Genomic DNA, 19301 nt, shown 5'->3' on the forward strand with positions numbered 1-19301 from the left:
GAAAACGAACACTTGTACATGGGTTAGGCCTAGTACACGTAAGTCTTGTTTATAATATACGTATGCTAACGATAGCAATACATGTGATTAATTGCATACTTCGTTTTTATTTTGTTTTGCTTGTGGTAAATACAATGATTATAAAGTTTACGGAACGGAGACGACATGTACACAACTACCACAGTTGGTCATGGTAAAAAAAAAAACATCGGTCTAATTTCAACCACGAATAATTCGAAGTCTCGATGTTTCGAAGTTTTTCTGATGGTCCCTTGAATTTCGATACATCGAGGTTTGACTGTATTTAATATTAGGTAGAGAAGTACCGTCATTGTTACAGTTTGGACAAAGACTCAAAATTTCAAGGCTACCTGCCCCTTTATCAAGGCACACAAACACAATCACATCATATATAGATAACTTTAGACACATAGAAGACACATTAAGAGCATATTATATTATGATACAGAGAACAACAAAACCCTTGGCTTAGTGGAGGCCGAATGTAGATTCTAGCAAGGCTGTATCCTTAGTCATGTAATGTAGTTTTTGGGTGTGAGGTATATATTAAGTTAGTTTGTATGTTTTATAATCCAGTAAAACAAGTCTATTGTGCTTCAGATTACTACACAAGACGAGATTTAATAGAAGCAGCCCTTAGTTTTGAACCATCTAAAAGACCCGCTGCAAAAATGATGCTTAAACATCCATTCTTCTGGAGCAGAGAAAAGCAAATGATGTTCTTCCAGGTACTGTGTATCATAATACTTTTACAATTTATTGCTTTACTAAAACCACCAAACTGTGTGAGAAGTTAATATGCTCATGGCATGTAGTTGGTCTGTTTCAAGTTTTGTTACGTCAAACTTTTAGAAATTCTGCAAAGTTTCAACTTCATGTTTAATGTGAGACAGTTTCTTGATGTGAACCATTCTTACCGGATAACTTTGATATTATGAAACATATTTTCAGCTTAAGGATGTATTCTTCTGAGGTTTCAGTCCCGTTGAAGTCTCGTTTCGACAAAGATCAAAGAAGTTACGAGATTTTCAAATGCAATTTATCAATATCTGTAGCAAGTTGCCAGTTGCAAATTTTGTCAAAAAATTACAGTTCTAACTTTAGCCGATTTTTTTATACGGGGATTTTAAGAAATGGCCCATTTGGCGGCCATTTTGAAATTGTGTCTTTTTTCGCTTCAAGTAGAGCCACAGCTTTACCATTTTTTACTGAAAATGTTTTTACTTGAATCATCACTGCACCAGCATTTTTAGCTGTATTGAGCTAATTTTTGCTGTAAATCTTTACTTGGTTCGTGATAATTAAAATATTGAGCATTAATGTATGAAATGATTCACTTTTTTCACTTTATTTTTACATTTAATGGTAATTTGAGCACTTATAATTTTTACTCTAAAATACTAAAAAATAACAAATTTTCAAGTGTGGCAAAAAAGTAAGCACACGAACCCCCCCATTTTTCTGCCTGATTCTGAAAGAACAACCCTTTTCCTATTGATATGCAAATATTAACAAAAGTTTAATACCAGAACTTTTTCTATAAAGGGTTAGATTTGGCAAAAATGGCTGAAAATGGTGCATTTTGTAGCTCAAAATTAAGGGGTAGGGGTAGCATATCTTGTTATTCTGAGAAAAAATACTAGTCTTTTTGATCAAAACTGGTATATTTTAAAAGAAGACTACTCAAAAATAAAGTATACAAACATAAATACATATCAAACACCTCATTAGGAAATTATGGCTTTAATATCTTGTGTATATGGTCAAAACGGCAAAATTCCCATAAAATCCAATATTTTGTCAACTAGGTATCTTTGAGTGACAGTAGCTCAAAAACGAGCACACGGACATATGTTTTTTCTTTCATTTTCTTTCATGGTATGAACTCCTCTTTCCAAAAATCTATATAAGAAAAAAAGTTTAATACAAGAAAATTTTGACTTCTCAGAGGAGTACATCCTTAATATGGATAGATAGATAGATAGATAGATAGATAGATAAAGGTGAGTGGGTTTTGAATACATCCAATAGTCCGAGTATTTGTTTTGATGTTTTGGATTATCAGTTACTAAACTGTTGTTGTCTTCAACAAGGTACCTATGGGTTATGTACTCCAACATTGTTAGAGGTATAGCACAACATGTGAAAAACAAATCCAGCGACCTTAGGATCAATGAAAGTATGGGATATGATAACAAATGTTCAATCTTTATGCGTCTGTGACATTTCAGGATGTGAGTGACCGGATTGAGAAGGAGACAGAACAGTGTGAGGTGGTACAGAAGCTCGAGGCTGGAGGATCAGAGGTGGTCAAGAAGGACTGGCGCAAAAATATCACAGCCGAGTTACAAAATGGTAAAATCTTAACACCATAGAATGATTTATAACACTACATGTAATTTGTAATTAATAGACAATTTAAATTGATGTTTAGTCTGTAAAAGTAGTTAATACTTTAATATTTTCATTTTTCTAAGGCCTAGCCTGTGATGTTTGACCATAACCAAACCAGAATGATATTAACGTGCAGAATGGTGATAGTCGTGCCTAATGGTTATGTTTTCCTAGCTTCATTATTCAACTTAACTGCGGTTCTCTTGATGTTATAGGACCAAAACATGTGACAAAATAACTTAAAATATTGAAAATATATGTAAACATTAAATTACTTGTCTTTTAGGAAGCCTTGTTAAAGAATATCTAATGATTTAATTTTTTATAATAGATCTCAGGAAATTTAGAACTTACAAAGGAGAGAATGTGAGAGATTTACTCCGAGCCATGAGGAACAAGGTTTGTATAAAAACCACTTGCTTAACAAAAGTACTCTCTGAGGGTCCCAAATGAGCAGTTTGAAGACAATTTGACATGTATATAAAGACTACTTTGCTTTAAAGACAATTTTTCATATTGTCTGTTTGATGATCTTATAGACAGGTAGACCCATGAGAGTATGTTTTTGACTAAAAAAAAATAAAATTTGACTCTTGGGTTTGAACCTCATGTCTCTATGTCATAGGTTTTGACTCTTCAGATTTCTGTGAATTGATGTTTTGACTTCTGAATCTGCTAAAAGTCAAGGGTCCACTTTATGCCTTGTCAATTTTACCAACCTATATCAAAGACAGACAAGTCTTACAAAACTGGGATCCCAGTCATTCTACATACTGTATAGGTCTTACAAAACTGGGATCCCAGTCATTCTACATACTGTATAGGTCTTACAAAACAGGGATCCCAGTCATTCCACATACTGTATAGGTCTTACAAAACAGGGATCTGTATAGGTCTTACAAAACTGGGATCCCAGTCATTCTACATACTGTATAGGTCTTACAAAACTGGGATCCCAGTCATTCCACATACTGTATAGGTCTTACAAAACTGGGATCCCAGTCATTCTACATACTGTATAGGTCTTACAAAGCTGGGATCCCAGTCATTCTACATACTGTATAGGTCTTACAAAACTGGGATCCCAGTCATTCTACATACTGTATAGGTCTTACAAAGCTGGGATCCCAGTCATTCTACATACTGTATAGGTCTTACTACATACTGTATCTGTATAGGTCTTACAAAGCTGGGATCCCAGTCATTCTACATACTGTATAGGTCTTACAAAACTGGGATCCCAGTCATTCTACATACTGTATAGGTCTTACAAAACTGGGATCCCAGTCATTCTACATACTGTATAGGTCTTACAAAACTGGGATCCCAGTCATTCTACATACTGTATAGGTCTTACAAAACTGGGATCCCAGTCATTCTACATACTGTATAGGTCTTACAAAACTGGGATCCCAGTCATTCTACATACTGTATAGGTCTTATAAAACTGGGATCTGTATAGGTCTTACAAAACTGGGATCCCAGTCATTCCACATACTGTATAGGTCTTACAAAACTGGGATCCCAGTCATTCTACATACTGTATAGGTCTTATAAAACTGGGATCTGTATAGGTCTTACAAAACTGGGATCCCAGTCATTCCACATACTGTATAGGTCTTACAAAACTGGGATCCCAGTCATTCTACATACTGTATAGGTCTTACAAAACTGGGATCCCAGTCATTCTACATACTGTATAGGTCTTACAAAACTGGGATCCCAGTCATTCCACATACTGTATAGGTCTTACAAAACTGGGATCCCAGTCATTCTACATACTGTATAGGTCTTAGTGGAAATTTACATACTGTATGTCTTACAAAGGATCCCAGTCATTCCACATACTGTATAGGTCTTACAAAACAGGGATCTGTATAGGTCTTACAAAACTGGGATCCCAGTCATTCTACATACTGTATAGGTCTTACAAAGCTGGGATCCCAGTCATTCTACATACTGTATAGGTCTTACAAAGCTGGGATCCCAGTCATTCTACATACTGTATAGGTCTTACAAAGCTGGGATCTGTATAGGTCTTACAAAGCTGGGATCCCAGTCATTCTACATACTGTATAGGTCTTACAAAGCTGGGATCCCAGTCATTCTACATACTGTATAGGTCTTACAAAGCTGGGATCCCAGTCATTCTACATACTGTATAGGTCATACAAAGCTATTGACTAATAATTTTCTAGTAATGATACCCATGACAATAAATGGTGTAGGAGCGAGTATAGTATTACCCATTCCATATAAAGGTAGGTCATGTTTTGTTCTGTCCAAATTCATCTTTTTGAAGCAGAACCAATGATGATTTATGTACATTTTTAATCGCCTTTTGTCCATCGTCGTCCGTCGTATGGCGATAAACAATTTACTTTTTCGACTTCTTCTCCAAAACTACTGAACCAAATTTGTTGAAATTTTGCAGAAACCTTCCATAGCCAAAGGTCAACCAAAATTGTGAATTATATGGTCCCAGCCCCCCAGGGCCCTGAGGGGTGGGGCCAAAAGGGGTCAAATAGGCTAAAACTTCAAAAATCTTCTTCTGAAATTCCAGAAATGGTAGAATCAAATACTCTTCATAGATTGAAAGGTCTTGAGGTCCTTTACAAAAATTGTGAATTATATGACCCAGGGGTCTAACGTTTCCCCCTAGGGAGGGGGTCAAGTTTGCTATAGTTTATATAGGGAAAAGACATTTTTGGGCATTGAATCCTATTAACAATTTTTCCATGACTGACCCCCAGGGGCCTGAGGGGTGGGGCCAAAGGGGGTCAAATAGGCAAAATCTTCAAAAATCTTCTTCTGAAATTCCAGAAATGGTAGAATCAAATACTCTTCATAAATTAAAAGGTCTTGAGGTCCTTTACAAAAATTGTGAATTATATGACCCTGGGGTCTCATGTTCCCCCCTAGGGAGGGGGTCAAGTTTGCTATAGTTTATATAGGGAAAAGACATTTTTGAGCATTATTTGGTCATTTGTAATAGGAAATAAGTCAAATGTTGCCAGAAATATCAGTATGAGATGGCCATTGAATCCTATTAACAATTTTTCCACGACTGACCCCCAGGGGCCTGAGGGGGTCAAGTTTGCTATAGTTTATATAGGGAAAAGACATTTTTGAGCATTATTTGGTCATTTGTAATAGGAAATAAGTCAAATGTTGTCAAAAATATCAGTATGAGATGGCCATTGAATCCTATTAACAATTTTTCCACGACTGACCCCCAGGGGCCTGAGGGGTGGGGCCAAAAGGGGTCAAATAGGCTAAAACTTCAAAAATCTTCTTCTGAAATTCCAGAAATGTTAGAATCAAATACTCTTCATAGATGAAAAGGTCATGAGGTCCTTTACAAATGTTGTGAATTATATAACCCTGGGGTCGCACGTTCCCTCCTGGGGAGGGGGCAAGTTTACTATAGTTTATATAGGGAAAAGACATTTTTGACCATTATTTGGTCATGTGTAATAGGAAATAAGTCAAATGTTGTCAGAATTATCAGTATGCGAAGGCCATTGAATCCTATTAACAATTTTTCCACGACTGACCCCCAGGGGCCTGAGGGGTGGGGCCAAAAGGGGTCAAATAGGCTAAAACTTCAAAAATCTTCCTCTGAAATTCCAGAAATGGCAGAATCAAATACTCCACATAGATTGAAAGGTCTTGAGGTCCTTTACAAAAATTGTGAATTATATGACCCTGGGGTCTCATGTTTCCCCCTGGGGAGGGGGGTCAAGTTTACAATAGTTTATATAAGGAAAACACATTTTTGAGCATTATTTGGTCATGTGTAATAGGAAATGAGTCAAACTTTGTTAGAATTATTAGCCTGAGATAGTATTTTATCATTCATATCCATATTGGTCCTGCCCGACCCCCATGGGCCAGAGGGTGGGGCCAAAATTGGTCAAAATTTCAAAAGTCTCCTTCTGAATTTACAAATTTGATGGAACCAAATACTCTTCATAAATTTGAAGGTCTTTTTAAGGCCCTTTACAAAAATTGTGAATTTCATAGCCCTGACATCTCAGACTTTCCCCTGATTAGGGGGTCAAATCTATTTTAATTGATTTGGAAAAACACATTTATGAGCATTATTTGCTTAATTTTCAATAGGTCAAACTTGGTAAGAATTATTACCCTGTGATAGCATTTTAGCATCATATCCATATTGGTCCTGGCCAACCTCCAGGGGTAGATGGGCGGGGCCAAAAGGGGTCAAAATGACTAAAATAAGAAAAAAAAAATCTTCTGAATTCACAGATTTGATGGAACCAGATGCTCTTCATAGATTGAAAAGTCAGTTATAAAATCACCGACTGGTTTCAAGGGCCTGATGGGCCAATATATAGTGTTTTTGTGTCTTTGTTTCATTCTGTATCCGAACTCAGGTGACCGCTTAAGGCCTATGGGCCTCTTGTTATATAGTGTTATCAACATATATAACTTTTCGTAACATTTGCTGTAACAGTAAATTCATGTCACCTGAATCAAAATATTATTCTTTTGAAATCATTACAGAAACACCATTACCGAGAGCTTCCAGATAATGTGAAGAACTCCCTTGGAGCTGTACCTGACCAATTTGTGTTATACTTCACTTCACGTTTTCCAAGACTTTTAATTCACACATACCACGCCATGAAGTGTTGTAAAGATGAACGTTCATTCCGTCAATATTATGATAAAGACTTCATAGAATCACAGAAGTTATTGTAAGGGTGTGTGTGTGTGTATATCATAACATGTGGTGCTCGCAGTGCAATATTTTTATATTTCTACAATTTTAATCCTATATTAAAAGAGGACTACATTTTATTGATACTTTTTTTTCCTGCAGCGAATTTCTTGTTTTATTCAATCAAAGAACATACAATTGACATCTGTCACAGATACTATTAGTTTATATGTATGGACAGTTTTAAAATATTTTGCTTTATTATCAGTTTTACTTTATATCAAGTATGTAATAATAGTATTTGAGCCAAATCATGTCCTTCTAAATTTAGTACGTGATACTGCTTGCTTAATTAGAAATAAATTAAATACATAATTTATTCAGGACCACAAGATGTTCCTTTCTCTCATAGAATAGGGCATCTTCTATGACATATCTCAAATATGATTGTTCATTTTAGTGACATTGCAAACAGAGACAGGTTGTGTCATTAGCTAGCTCTTTCATATTAGTTCATTCATCCAGAACTATTAATTTTACAGAATGGCATTGCAAATGGAGAGGTTGTTTCATTAACTGTTTCATATCAACTTTCATCCATAAATATTGTTAAAATTACTGGTTTAAACAAAAAGCAAAAGCCAAAATAAGTCACATAACCTGCATAATTAAGTAAGCTATTAACTGATGTCAGTTAGGAAGTCTGTCTCTGTTTTAATAATCATGTGTTATTGTCATTTAATAGTTCAGTTCTTCCCAAAACAATGCTGTGAAATTTAAAGTATTATGAATAAAAATGTGTATATGGATGTGATTTAAGTGGGTGAAACAAGTGTACAATTGAAAGTAGTGTGAATGAGTAGTACGTGGAGCCTGGAAAGAGATCTACAGTATTTAAATCTACTATGATTACGAAGATATTTTTAAGTCTATTGGTTTTAAATTGTTACCTTTTTAGCTCACCTGTCCAAGGACAAATGAGCTTCTGACATGGTGTAGCATCGGTCGTTCATACAGCATTAACTTTAATTCCCTTTCAAAAGTAACAAATACCTGATGCCTTAAACATACTGCAGTGAAGGGATTTCAGGTTTGTTTTTGTTAAGAATCTTGATCTTTATTCAAAATCAGGTAGTATACAAAGCCATTGTTCTAACAGATTATACTTCTATTCATCTGGATGACTTGTCATCTTACTCACCAAGATTTTATATAAAAAGCATTTTAGAAATTATTTTCTATTCTGATGCTGTGTCTACCAATGGTAACAGATTATTGATACATTTCATAAATGGTGTATATGAACATTGAAGGATATACAATGTATATCACAAGTTGTGTAATTTTTTGATACAATGTAAAAGATATTGACATTGGGAAATATTGAACTTTTATATTAGCTGTGAATAAATTAACAGGAAATGAAATAGGACCAGAATGACTTAAAAGAGCACTGCTGTATTTTGTTAATGTGATATGTTACTGTGTATGTGTGTTTGTTGTACAATGTCTAACATTTCCCTACTGTGATAACAAAGCTTACAGGTCTTGTATTTTTATCAATCTAACAAAGTTCTACAACACTTCAAGGCAAAAATAACCCGCTTACATGCTGTTATCTTTGTCAATGATTGATGTATGACAGTATCTGTATTGTGTTTGTTTATGACTTCACACTCACGGTATTTTGTATCATCTCATTTCACATTTTATTTATAGGCTTTGTACCTTTGGTTTTTGGCTATGGAGGAAAATGTATTATTAAGAATATAGCCAATATGTGTGAGATTGTATGTTTTTGGCTATGGAAGAAAATGTATTATTAAGAATATAGCCAATGTGTGTGAGATTGTATATGATAAGAGTGTTAGAGCACGTCTTGGAGTAACTGAAATTTCGGGGCTTCCCAGCCAAAGGACCAGTCCTCAAAACAATTTTTTTTTTTAATTATCAAGAAAATAATAGCAATATGTCAGAATATAGTGTTGTTACATTTTATTAGGCTTCAAACTTCTGAACCAATTACATAAGTTTGATTTCACTTGACTGAAAATTTTTTCTTGTGTTGGAGATTCACAACGAAGCTATACCATGTCATTAGGGCAGGACCCTTTGCCAGTAGGGTCACATATATTAAAATGTTCCCTGGAAGTAATCAAGGCACCTGATTCCTATTAGAATTAAGGTAGAGGATTGAAATGATAGATTTTTGGACAGTCACCAACCTATTATCAAGGGGATTAACAATAAATGAACCAACCGTGCACATTTTATGAACAATTTTATTAGAATTAAGTTCATCAATTATCACTCCAATATTCTCGGCAGCATCATTAAATATCCTAGTGAGTGGTACAGGCTCCCATTGCCTTGTATTTAATGACTTCATCTCTTCTTTCCACACACTACGGTACCCATTTATGCCACAAGGATGTAATAGTTTTCTATGATATCATGCCAAATATTAATATAAAATGAATTGATTCACCTATCATTACTCTAGTTTTACATTCTTACTGTCCGTCCTTCCTTTGACCTTGTTAAGGGTGTAGCTCTTAGAATATTTTTTATACCCCCTCTGTCCTCGGGGAAAAAAACACAGAAAAGAAACATTTGTCCTGACAACTCCTTAACTCCTGAACCAATTTCAATGAAACTTGGCAGCAATGTTTGAGACCATGAGTAGATGTGCATGTGGCCTTTATTATTTTTTGGATGCCAAAGTAGCCATGTCATTATACACAAGTTTAATTTATCTGGACAACTCCTTCTCAACTGCTGGATCAATTTCATTGAAACTTTATAGTGATGATGAGGATCATATGCAGTTGTGCATGAAACCTCCAAAATTTTGGTTGTCATGGTCACCAGGTCATTTTACACAGGCCAATAACTCATCAACTTTTAAATAGATTTGTTCAAACTTGGTCAATTGTTGTAATACGAGGTATAAGGCTGTCTTTATCGGGACATATCACATACTTCAATAATGGAGGAATATTTGGTTACCATGGTCTCAAACATTGGGGTAGCACAAGTAATGCTTAGCCAATGGCTTAGTTTTAGTTAATCTCTGCCATGAAATGAGGGGGCATACAATCTAAATTTGATCCTATCACAACATGTCCTTTACAAACGTTATATGGAGCAGGGGCGTGTAATGTTACTGGCTCTTATTTTGTTTACCATGGCAAGTTGGTGTGTGGAATGATCAACATCAAAGAAAAACATTGTCAAATTATACATATACATTTTATATTTCTTATACTGAAGGGGACTAATTTTCCTTGTTTAATTAGCGGTATAATTTATCATGCATTCTATGAATGTTTGAAAGCATGAGTGAGGAGATTTTAATTATGACATTACTGTAAAGCCATTTAGTAATTTTTTTTAGGGTCGAAGTTTTTGTAACAATATATCATACTATGTCCCTTGATAACGCACACACAAAAACATGGCTGTACAGTATTAATTTATTCTTTATAACAATCTTGTTTTTTAATTTTCCATCACAAAAGCTTTTGTTGAACTGGACAGAGGTATTTAAAATAAATTATTTGTTAAAATGTGTTTTACATTAATTTTATTTAGTTCATATACATGTCATGTACATAGCAATGTATTGCTAAATAAACATCATTCCATTTGTAAATGTTCATTTTTGCATCAAATACATCAAATAAATTTTAAGACAAATCACTTCTTCTTGTTTTTAGCAGACCTTGTTCAATAGCCATTTTTTTCTAAATAGGAACAAATGATTTAATTGTACCGGTAATGGGCTATTTAATAAGACAAGAAGTTTTTAAAATTTACTGTATGTATTTTTATGATCTGAAACCCTGGAACACTGCAGATTGTGGTATACAGTAATATATATATGGCCATTAGTAGCTGGAATATGGTTAGACAGCAGTGTGCTGAATTTCTCTAGTTCTGAAAACTTGGTTAATTTGGCTATTCAGAACTTCTGTCTTTGGTTTATCATTAAGTAAACTGAATATTATTTTGATTCCAAGTCCTTCTTAAGAAGCTGACCACAGATCTGTCAACTGCCATCAGAGTAAGATGATACTGTTTCATACAGGACCTGTCATCCACATGCATCAACACAGACTGTTCCTTTTATCAGCTTCCTCTCCAGGGACACTCACATAAAGTAGGAATCTTCATATTTACATTTCTTTATCTGCATTTTCTCTGGATACTCTGGCTTTCCTCCACTTATACCGGTACCTTAAATGACCATGACTATTAATATAATAGGAAGTTTTAGTAATCAATCGATTTGTAGGTTGCTAAATATAGATTACCTTGACCTATTTTTCAGTTGGTATTAATAATTTTATTTATTATCTATTATTATTCATTCAAGTAGCATTTTTCCTGCAACTTTAACCCAGGTTTTCATGATGATAACTGATACTTAAGTTTATCATTAGAATATTATGATGTCATCATTGCAGCACGAGAATTTATTTTCTTCTGTGTGAAATCCTGATGAATGGATAGTATGGCATAAAACATAATTTCTTCTTCTCGTAATACAAGGTTTTAGAGATGCTAAAACATTGTTAGTAAATTACAGTTTACTATCAATTAGCTATATATAGTGCCACCTTCTGGTGATTGTGATGACACAAAATTCACGTCAAAAGATGATGTCACAATAACCGGAAGGGGGAACTACTTAACTGTAAAATGTAGTTCGGGATATTCACACTTATCATTTTGGTGCCAAAAAATAAATGTTTTGTTATATAGTACCAGTAACACATCCATATTTGCAGATTTTGTTTTATTTCTGTTGATGAAAATGAAATGGTCAACACAAAAAACATGAAGCACCAGTTATTACAGAAACAATCTGCATTCTAAAGTCAACAACAGAACAAATAAGTATCTGTCAAATTTTCAATTTTTCAAGCTTAAGTCAACAGTGCCATATTAAACAAGTATTAACCCGATGATTAACAGATTGCACATTTATCAACCATACATACCTAAAACATAGGTATCAACCATACATACCTAAAACATAGGTATCAACCATACATACCTAAAACATAGGTATCAACCATACATACCTAAAACATAGGTTTTTCTCTGTTCAAAACTGACTATTCTTTGGGGTGGACTCAAATCAGTGCACATCAAAATTTGTAATAGCAGCTGAAGCTTACGTAGAAAATGGTGAGAAGCTGGTACAAGCAAAATGGTATTTTATCTGATTTTTGTTGCAAACTACAGAATTGGCTATTTAACATTTAGGAAAGCAAAAACAGAGGAATTTTTACATCTGAGACAGCTTAATGGTATTAAATGAACATAATAGCACCATAAAATAAACAAAAATTTGTTAACATACAGATCTTTGGTACCTTTTTGAGAGACGTTACAAATACTATTCACAACATTTATATACAATACAAAGATGTCTTAGGAAGTCCCTGGTATATATAATATGTGTAAGTAAATGTATCATATTGTGACAAACAGTGACATCAAATTCATCTGTACAAGACTATCGTCAAAAGTAACAAAATTATTTGTAACAATGATCATTTCTGTATCACTAATTATTAAATGCCGAAGAAGTTAACCTAGCTAAAGTTAATGACATTGTATCACTAATTATTAAATGCCGAAGAAGTTAACCTAGCTAAAGTTAATGACATAAAAATTATACATTTACTGCAGTTCCAAGTTTTCATATATGTGACTCTTTTGTATTGATGTATGTATAACTGCTATGTAATGTAAACACATTCCCAAAGATTTTTAGTGCTATATTATCACCCCCTAGACGTCGACTGAAACTAATTAGGGAAGAAAATATGATATACGATATGGAGACAGATTATAAAATTATATTTCATTGATATTGTAATTAAGACTATTGGCCCTGTAATCCGGACAAATTCATTATAAATACTTGTACAACATATAAAATTATCATATTAACAATAAAATGTAACACACATTAAATTCTTGTCAGTCATAATATAGCCATAAACAAAATAAAAATACTTAGACCATTGATCTGGTTAGTAATGTCACTGTGTCATATCCCTTTAGCTAGCTAGGTTACAAACTTTACACAGACTTATTTAAATTTTAATCTCGGTAAGTGTGGGATATAAAGAATTCTAAAGGAAAGCAATTTACCACTATGTTATTGTCGATTTTTTTTTTTATTCTGCATCTCTAAAATCCTTTCTATTGTGTATTTACATACAGTTGAACCTCTTCAATACCGCTGGAAAGTATTTTGTTGGTCTCATTAAATTTTTAAATACCACCCAGGTATAACATCAGGAGTACACAAGCTCAGATAACATACAATAATCAACTTTTCAGTTAACAAGGTTTGACTGTATGTATTGTCTTCTTAAATTTCCCATCCTTTTTATGTCTTTATTCATCATGTTTGAGTATTCAACAGCGAAAAGAAAATAGGATATATCCAAACAAATATATGCATCATACAAGTTCATCTGCCATTCACATACTATTACATTATTACACAAAATTTGAACATTACGACTAGAATCAAATGTATGAAAATTCTCCCATACTATCAAAATTGTTCTTTAATATTTGAATAAAATATTTATTTATGAATCATTTTTTATTTCAATTTAATTTTAATTTCAAATATAAATAAACACATGAAAAATAATGACTAGAATTGCACACTTTTCCTATAACTACCACAATCACACAAACACTCAAAACTAACACAAACATATAAAAATACTGCACACTTAAATACTAACGATTATCTCAATACTTGACTCATCTATAGTGACAAAAGTTTGGTCTTACATCAGCTGTAGCAGCTAAAATGTATGATGTACCTATTTTCATACCCTATTCAATATTCCAAAAGGAGCCTTAGTCTGGCATTAATTACCTGACAGCTATCTCCATCTGGTAAAATCCAGACTACTTATTTATTCAACAACTTTTACTGCAATAACTTCTTTGTAAAACCTCAAGCATAACTCATACCAAGGGAGGTAATTAAATTTTATTCATCTTGATAAGCAAAATTTGAATTATTTGATCCCTGTAAAATGTACATCAATATCACCTTTCCACTCACAGCTTCAGTTCCACATTTCAATTCATAATCCTGCATTCATCTAAAAACTGATAAAAATAAATGCGCTTGGACTATTTAAAATTATCTACAAGTAATGATTTGTGTATAATACATTGGAATTTATAATGTATAGTGAAAAAGAAGTCATTTACATTAAGAGAGAGTACAACTCTTGCTATTTTGAAGATAGTTCTAGTTGTAAATACTTCTGATTAAATTCTTTGTTAATTCCAAGTTCTGATAAAATAAAACTATTTTTTTTTTAAATGAAAATGGTACATTTATAATGAACTGTGTAAATTGTAACCAAAACCTTTCAGCAAGACAATACTGGTCCCATTTTATTTTAACAAAGTCACATATTATTATTCAAATACATGTGTATATGTAAACACTTTTTACCACATAAACATTTATAAATATCTTTATAGATATAATCAATTATCACAAAGGTGCATTCTATTATAATACACATGGAATTATATTTAATATAGAATTTGGAGGTAATAAACTGGTTGATTATTCAAAATGTAATTAAAATTTAATAGAGAATTCTTCACTTGTAACAATCAGTATTTTATCTGCTTTCTGATGAACTATACCGTAAATCCTTCAAAGATTTTCTGCCTGTTAAAGTACCTTTAAATCAGAAATATGATCAAAATGAATCTTCATTGATCAAAAGAGTTTTTTGAACTACCTTCAACTCAACATAAATACACGAAATCCCAACATGGGCAAGCAATATGGCTGGCTAAGCATTGTACAAAAACTGTCCAAAACATATAAACATCAACATCAACTGTTAGTTACCAATAAATTTACATGATAAAATGTATATATAAAATAGTGATACAATTAATACAGCTTTTTTACCTGAACATTTAGCATCATCATCAAATATAAAGGCTGCAAATAAATCTACACCTTGATCCCTTTAATTTATAATTCATTTTCTTTTGAGAATATGCATATTGAGAGTTGGATGAATAATTAAATCATTCTCTCGTCACATACATACATGGCATTAAAATTACATATCATAAAATAGACCTGCCTTTTTTGGTATCTTGTTTTCATATATTTGTGATGCAATGACAACAAATAAATTACCCAGTATATTCATATGCTAAAAATAAGGATTTCAAACACATATAGCATAATACATTGTATATTACTTCTAGCCCATTCAGGGTTAAGCATATATACATATATCACAAAGATATATGAACAGCTATCTTTATAAATTTGCATGGACTTAATTGTTGCTGCCAAAGTGTAGGTGGTGTTGCCAATGCCTGTTGCCTAGTTATTGTTACTTAATATTATTGTCTATAACAAACTTGTTACTGTTTCCAACCCAATAAGCACTCCCATCTGCACAAGCACTCATATCTATATAAGTGTGCATGCCCCTCCCCTTTTGGAGGCCTAAGGCTCCATTTCACTTACCTTGAATTAATAAACAATTTTTTGCAAGAGGCCCTTGGGCCTTAACGGTCACCTGAGTACAGAATGAAACAAAGATATATTAGCCCATCAGGCCCTTGAAGGCAGTAAGTGATTTTATAAATTCTATGAAGAGTATTTGGTTCCATCATATCTTTGAATTCAGTAAAAAGATTTTTAAGTGTTATCCATTTTGATCCCTTTTGGCCCCTGGGGGTCGACCAGGACCAATATGGATATGAAGTTAAAATGCTAACTCAGGTTAATAATTCTAACACAGATTGGCTAATTTCCTATGAAAACTAAGCAAATAATCTTCATAAATGTGTTTTTCCTACATGTATATAAACTATAGTAAAGGAGAAGGTACGTTAAGACTCGAATATGGCCCCAAAATTAATTCTCCAGTAAAGAACAACATATTTTGCCATATAACTGTTGAATACATTTGCTAACACATTACATCCCAAAAATATCCTGCATGTGCCAATGATGTTCACTATGACGTCATCAACATGCAGTTTCCTGCCATTTTTCACAACAATCCTTGAAAAATCATACTTTTTGAGTGGTTTTCTCTAAAAATGAATGTGGCCACCTTCGTGAAGAGATTTTCAAACGTTGTGTATCGTGTATTTACGCATATCCATGCAAAATATGAAGTTGCTCCAAGGTGGCGGCCAAATCCATTTCAAGCCTTTTCTAACCTAAAGATGATAAATTTCTAGCAAAATTTAGCGAGAAGAGGAAAATCATGAATTTGATGATGTCATAGGTGGAGCACATCGTGTACATGGTTATAAAAAGTTATGTTTTGATGAATGGCAAGTATGAGAGTATTTATTGATGTGAAATTGATGTGGATCAGAGTTAATATTTTTCGCCGATTTTCGGCCTGAAAAATTAAGGCCAAATACTGGTCCTATCATATCTACTCCTTTGAACCCCTCCCCAGGGGAAAATCTGAGATCCAAGTGCCATGAAATTCCCATTTTTGTAAATGGCCTTAAAACCTTCCAATATATGAAGAGAATTTGATTTACCAGTTCCAGAATTTCCTGGGGGTCAGTCATGGTAATTTTTTTTAATAGCTATAGGATTCAATGGCTATCTCATAGGGATGTTTCTGACAACATTTGACTAATTTCCTATTATAAATGACCAAATAATGCTCAAAAACGTGTTTTCCCTATATAAACTCTAGTAAACTTAACCCCCTCCCCAGGGGGAAACCTGAGACCCAAGGATCATATAATTCACAATTTCTGTAGAGGGCCTTGAGACCTCTCTATCTATGAAGAGAATTTGTTTCTACCACATCTGTGAGTGGAGAAGGAGATTTTTGAAATTTTAGCCAATTTTACCTCTTTTGGCTCCTCCCACAGCCCCCTGGGGGGTTGGGGTCATATAATTCACAATTTTGCTTGGCCTTATGCCTTAGAAGGTTTGTGCAAAATTTCATTGAAATTGGCTAAGAAGCCGAAAATGTAAATTGTTTACGGACTCACGACGGACGACGCCGGACAAAAGGCGATTAGAATAGTTCACTTGAGCCTTCGTCTCAGGTGACCTAAATATGCAGAGTGAAAATTTAAATAAAAACTATGTAGGTTTCTCTATTTGATTTCTTTTGAAAATAAATACTTTGTGCAATTATGTCCAAATTTGGATTTTATCAGGCATCCCCTTATTTTTTTCTCTATTTTTTTGCAGGTGCCCAGGGCACTTATTGTGTCAAAAAGGGTAATTAACTGTTTCTTTACATGCTGAATCATATTTGGCTAAATACAAGTTTCATTCATCACATATAGCAGCTTTGATATTAGGAACAAATATAACTTTGTTGTACTATTTTGATATTCTTAACAGGATTATAAAGGTGATATCCTAAAGATTAGCATTAAGAATTTAATATATTTCCAATCGTTATAATCTATTTGGTACTGGAATGCTTCATTACACAACCATGTATGTTTGAGCTGCAAAGTCTGGACACTTCAAGAATTGTTATTTGCTATAAAATTTGCACCATGAAAGCAGAATTTACGCATTAAACTGTCTTTATAAAAATCACAACACCAAACATGATGGTGTATGTCAAGAATGGATCACATTTCATTGGGCATGATATATAAAAAGTTGTGAAATAATGGTTAGATCAATACCATGTATTCATGAATGGCAGCCATTTTATGATTGCAATGTGAAAACCCTTTAATTTACCACTTCCTTCCAGAAACTGGTAGAATATTTAGTCAAGATTGCATTTATCATATGGATAATCCAATTAAAAACATAAGACACATATGTACACATATATCTGGTACCATTCATAATCTAGAACTGCGAGTCTACAAAATATGACAATATGTATACAAATCCTACATGTATAACACTCTCAGACTCAAATATTGCTTTAATATGACAGGGAGTGGTAGTGTTTCAATATTTTTCAAAAACTCTTTTCCATTGCAGTTTCTGCTTATACATGTTCTTGTTCCCATACGACAGAGTTGTTTAAGACTAGGCGGGTTGTTGATTTCAGCATCTAAAATACCTAATACAGTCATATCATTGTCTCCATCCATGATTAAAGCTCTTCTCACACTGCGGATTTCCCATAAAGGGATTCCTGCACACAACAGAAGTTTGACAATTTCCATAGCTTTATGCTTTGATGCCCAGAATAGTGGATTGTATTGTGCACTTGTGCCACCAATAGGATATTTCGGACCTTGTAAATTGCTTCCATTGACAATGAGATATTTTGAAATGAAAGTGCTGACCCTGTAGGTTAAGGCTGTGAGAAGTGGAGTACGGTTAAACTGGTCAGTTTTGTTGACACTAGCACCATTTGAAATCAAGTACTCCACTAAATCAGGCATCTGTTGTCTGCATGCCACCCAAAGTGCTGTGTGGTTGTAGTTATCCGCTGCATCAATGTCAGCACCCGCATTCACCAATGCAACTACCCCTTCAAAAAAATGCATTCTACATGCTGTGATTATAGGTGGTTCAACACGGTTTAAATGGTCTTTACTACTTTTGTTCAGGTTCAAATTCTTACTCTTTTCATAGTGGCGCATCAACAGGTAAAATATATCAAAATGTCTCTTGTAAAGAGATAGTGAGAGAGCTGTTGCTCCTTTCACTGGTATGTTAAAATCGACGTGTGGGTATGACAGAAGTATATTCCTGGCCTCTTGAGTACTTCCAGAAGCAACCGCCATGTACAAATCAAACACCAAATGCGACTGGTTGTATTTGTTAATTGGATGAAAAGCAGTAGGCAGTATGAGATGATTTTCCCTCTCCATAGTTAGAGTAAAGTTGCGTTCTACAGGTTTTTGTATCTCTATCAAAGTTGATTCATTAAAACTGGAAAAAGTAAATATTACGGACGTTACTAGTCTTGTTTACATCACAATGTTGATGAAATCCGATACATTCGTAGAAAAGCATCGATCTAGTCACCATGTTTGTAGTCATCATTAAGAAGAATTTTTTGATGCATAGTTTCACACATTGTCTTTTCTACGCATTACCTGTTAATTTTAAGCACATTTAAAACGATAAGAAAATGCTGCTTCGTCGATGAACTTTCCAGCTTCCCAGACTTCCGGTTTGCCAAGTTAATGG

The 19301-nt window shown here is 33.7% G+C and overlaps 2 protein-coding genes across 3 annotated transcripts in view; one reads left to right on the forward strand and one right to left on the reverse strand.

Annotated features, from left to right (window-relative positions):
* The window catches only part of LOC138322907 (serine/threonine-protein kinase/endoribonuclease IRE1-like), a 28266-nt gene extending 17465 nt beyond the window's left edge, over positions 1-10801 (forward strand). Inside the window, exons 19-22 of the mRNA XM_069267125.1 lie at positions 622-749; positions 2253-2376; positions 2747-2814; positions 6946-10801. Coding sequence (XP_069123226.1) covers positions 622-749; positions 2253-2376; positions 2747-2814; positions 6946-7143 — 518 coding nt within the window. The 3' untranslated portion in view covers positions 7144-10801. The remainder of the gene's footprint in view (positions 1-621; positions 750-2252; positions 2377-2746; positions 2815-6945) is intronic.
* Positions 10802-11886: 1085 nt separating this feature from the next.
* On the reverse strand, positions 11887-19286 carry LOC138322908 (ankyrin repeat and SOCS box protein 8-like). 2 transcript variants are annotated; one of them, XM_069267127.1, is made up of 2 exons: positions 12764-19286; positions 11887-12708 (listed from the first exon to the last, which is right to left on the reverse strand). In XM_069267127.1, the coding sequence occupies exon 1, from the start codon at positions 18977-18979 to the stop codon at positions 18044-18046; it is 936 nt and encodes a 311-aa protein (XP_069123228.1). In that variant the 5' UTR covers positions 18980-19286; the 3' UTR covers positions 11887-12708; positions 12764-18043. The 2 variants fall into 2 exon arrangements, with proteins under 2 accessions (XP_069123228.1, XP_069123227.1); XM_069267126.1 differs by having other exon boundaries at positions 11887-12108; positions 12165-19286.
* Positions 19287-19301: the final 15 nt, after the last annotated feature.

Source organism: Argopecten irradians, chromosome 5, assembly GCF_041381155.1.
Source record: "Argopecten irradians isolate NY chromosome 5, Ai_NY, whole genome shotgun sequence".
NCBI lineage: Eukaryota > Metazoa > Mollusca > Bivalvia > Pectinida > Pectinidae > Argopecten > Argopecten irradians.

Coding starts and splice junctions, on each gene's coding strand:
- LOC138322908 (XM_069267127.1), bottom strand. CDS start 18,979: ATGGAGAGGGAAAATCATCTCATACTGCCTACTGCTTTTCATCCAATT.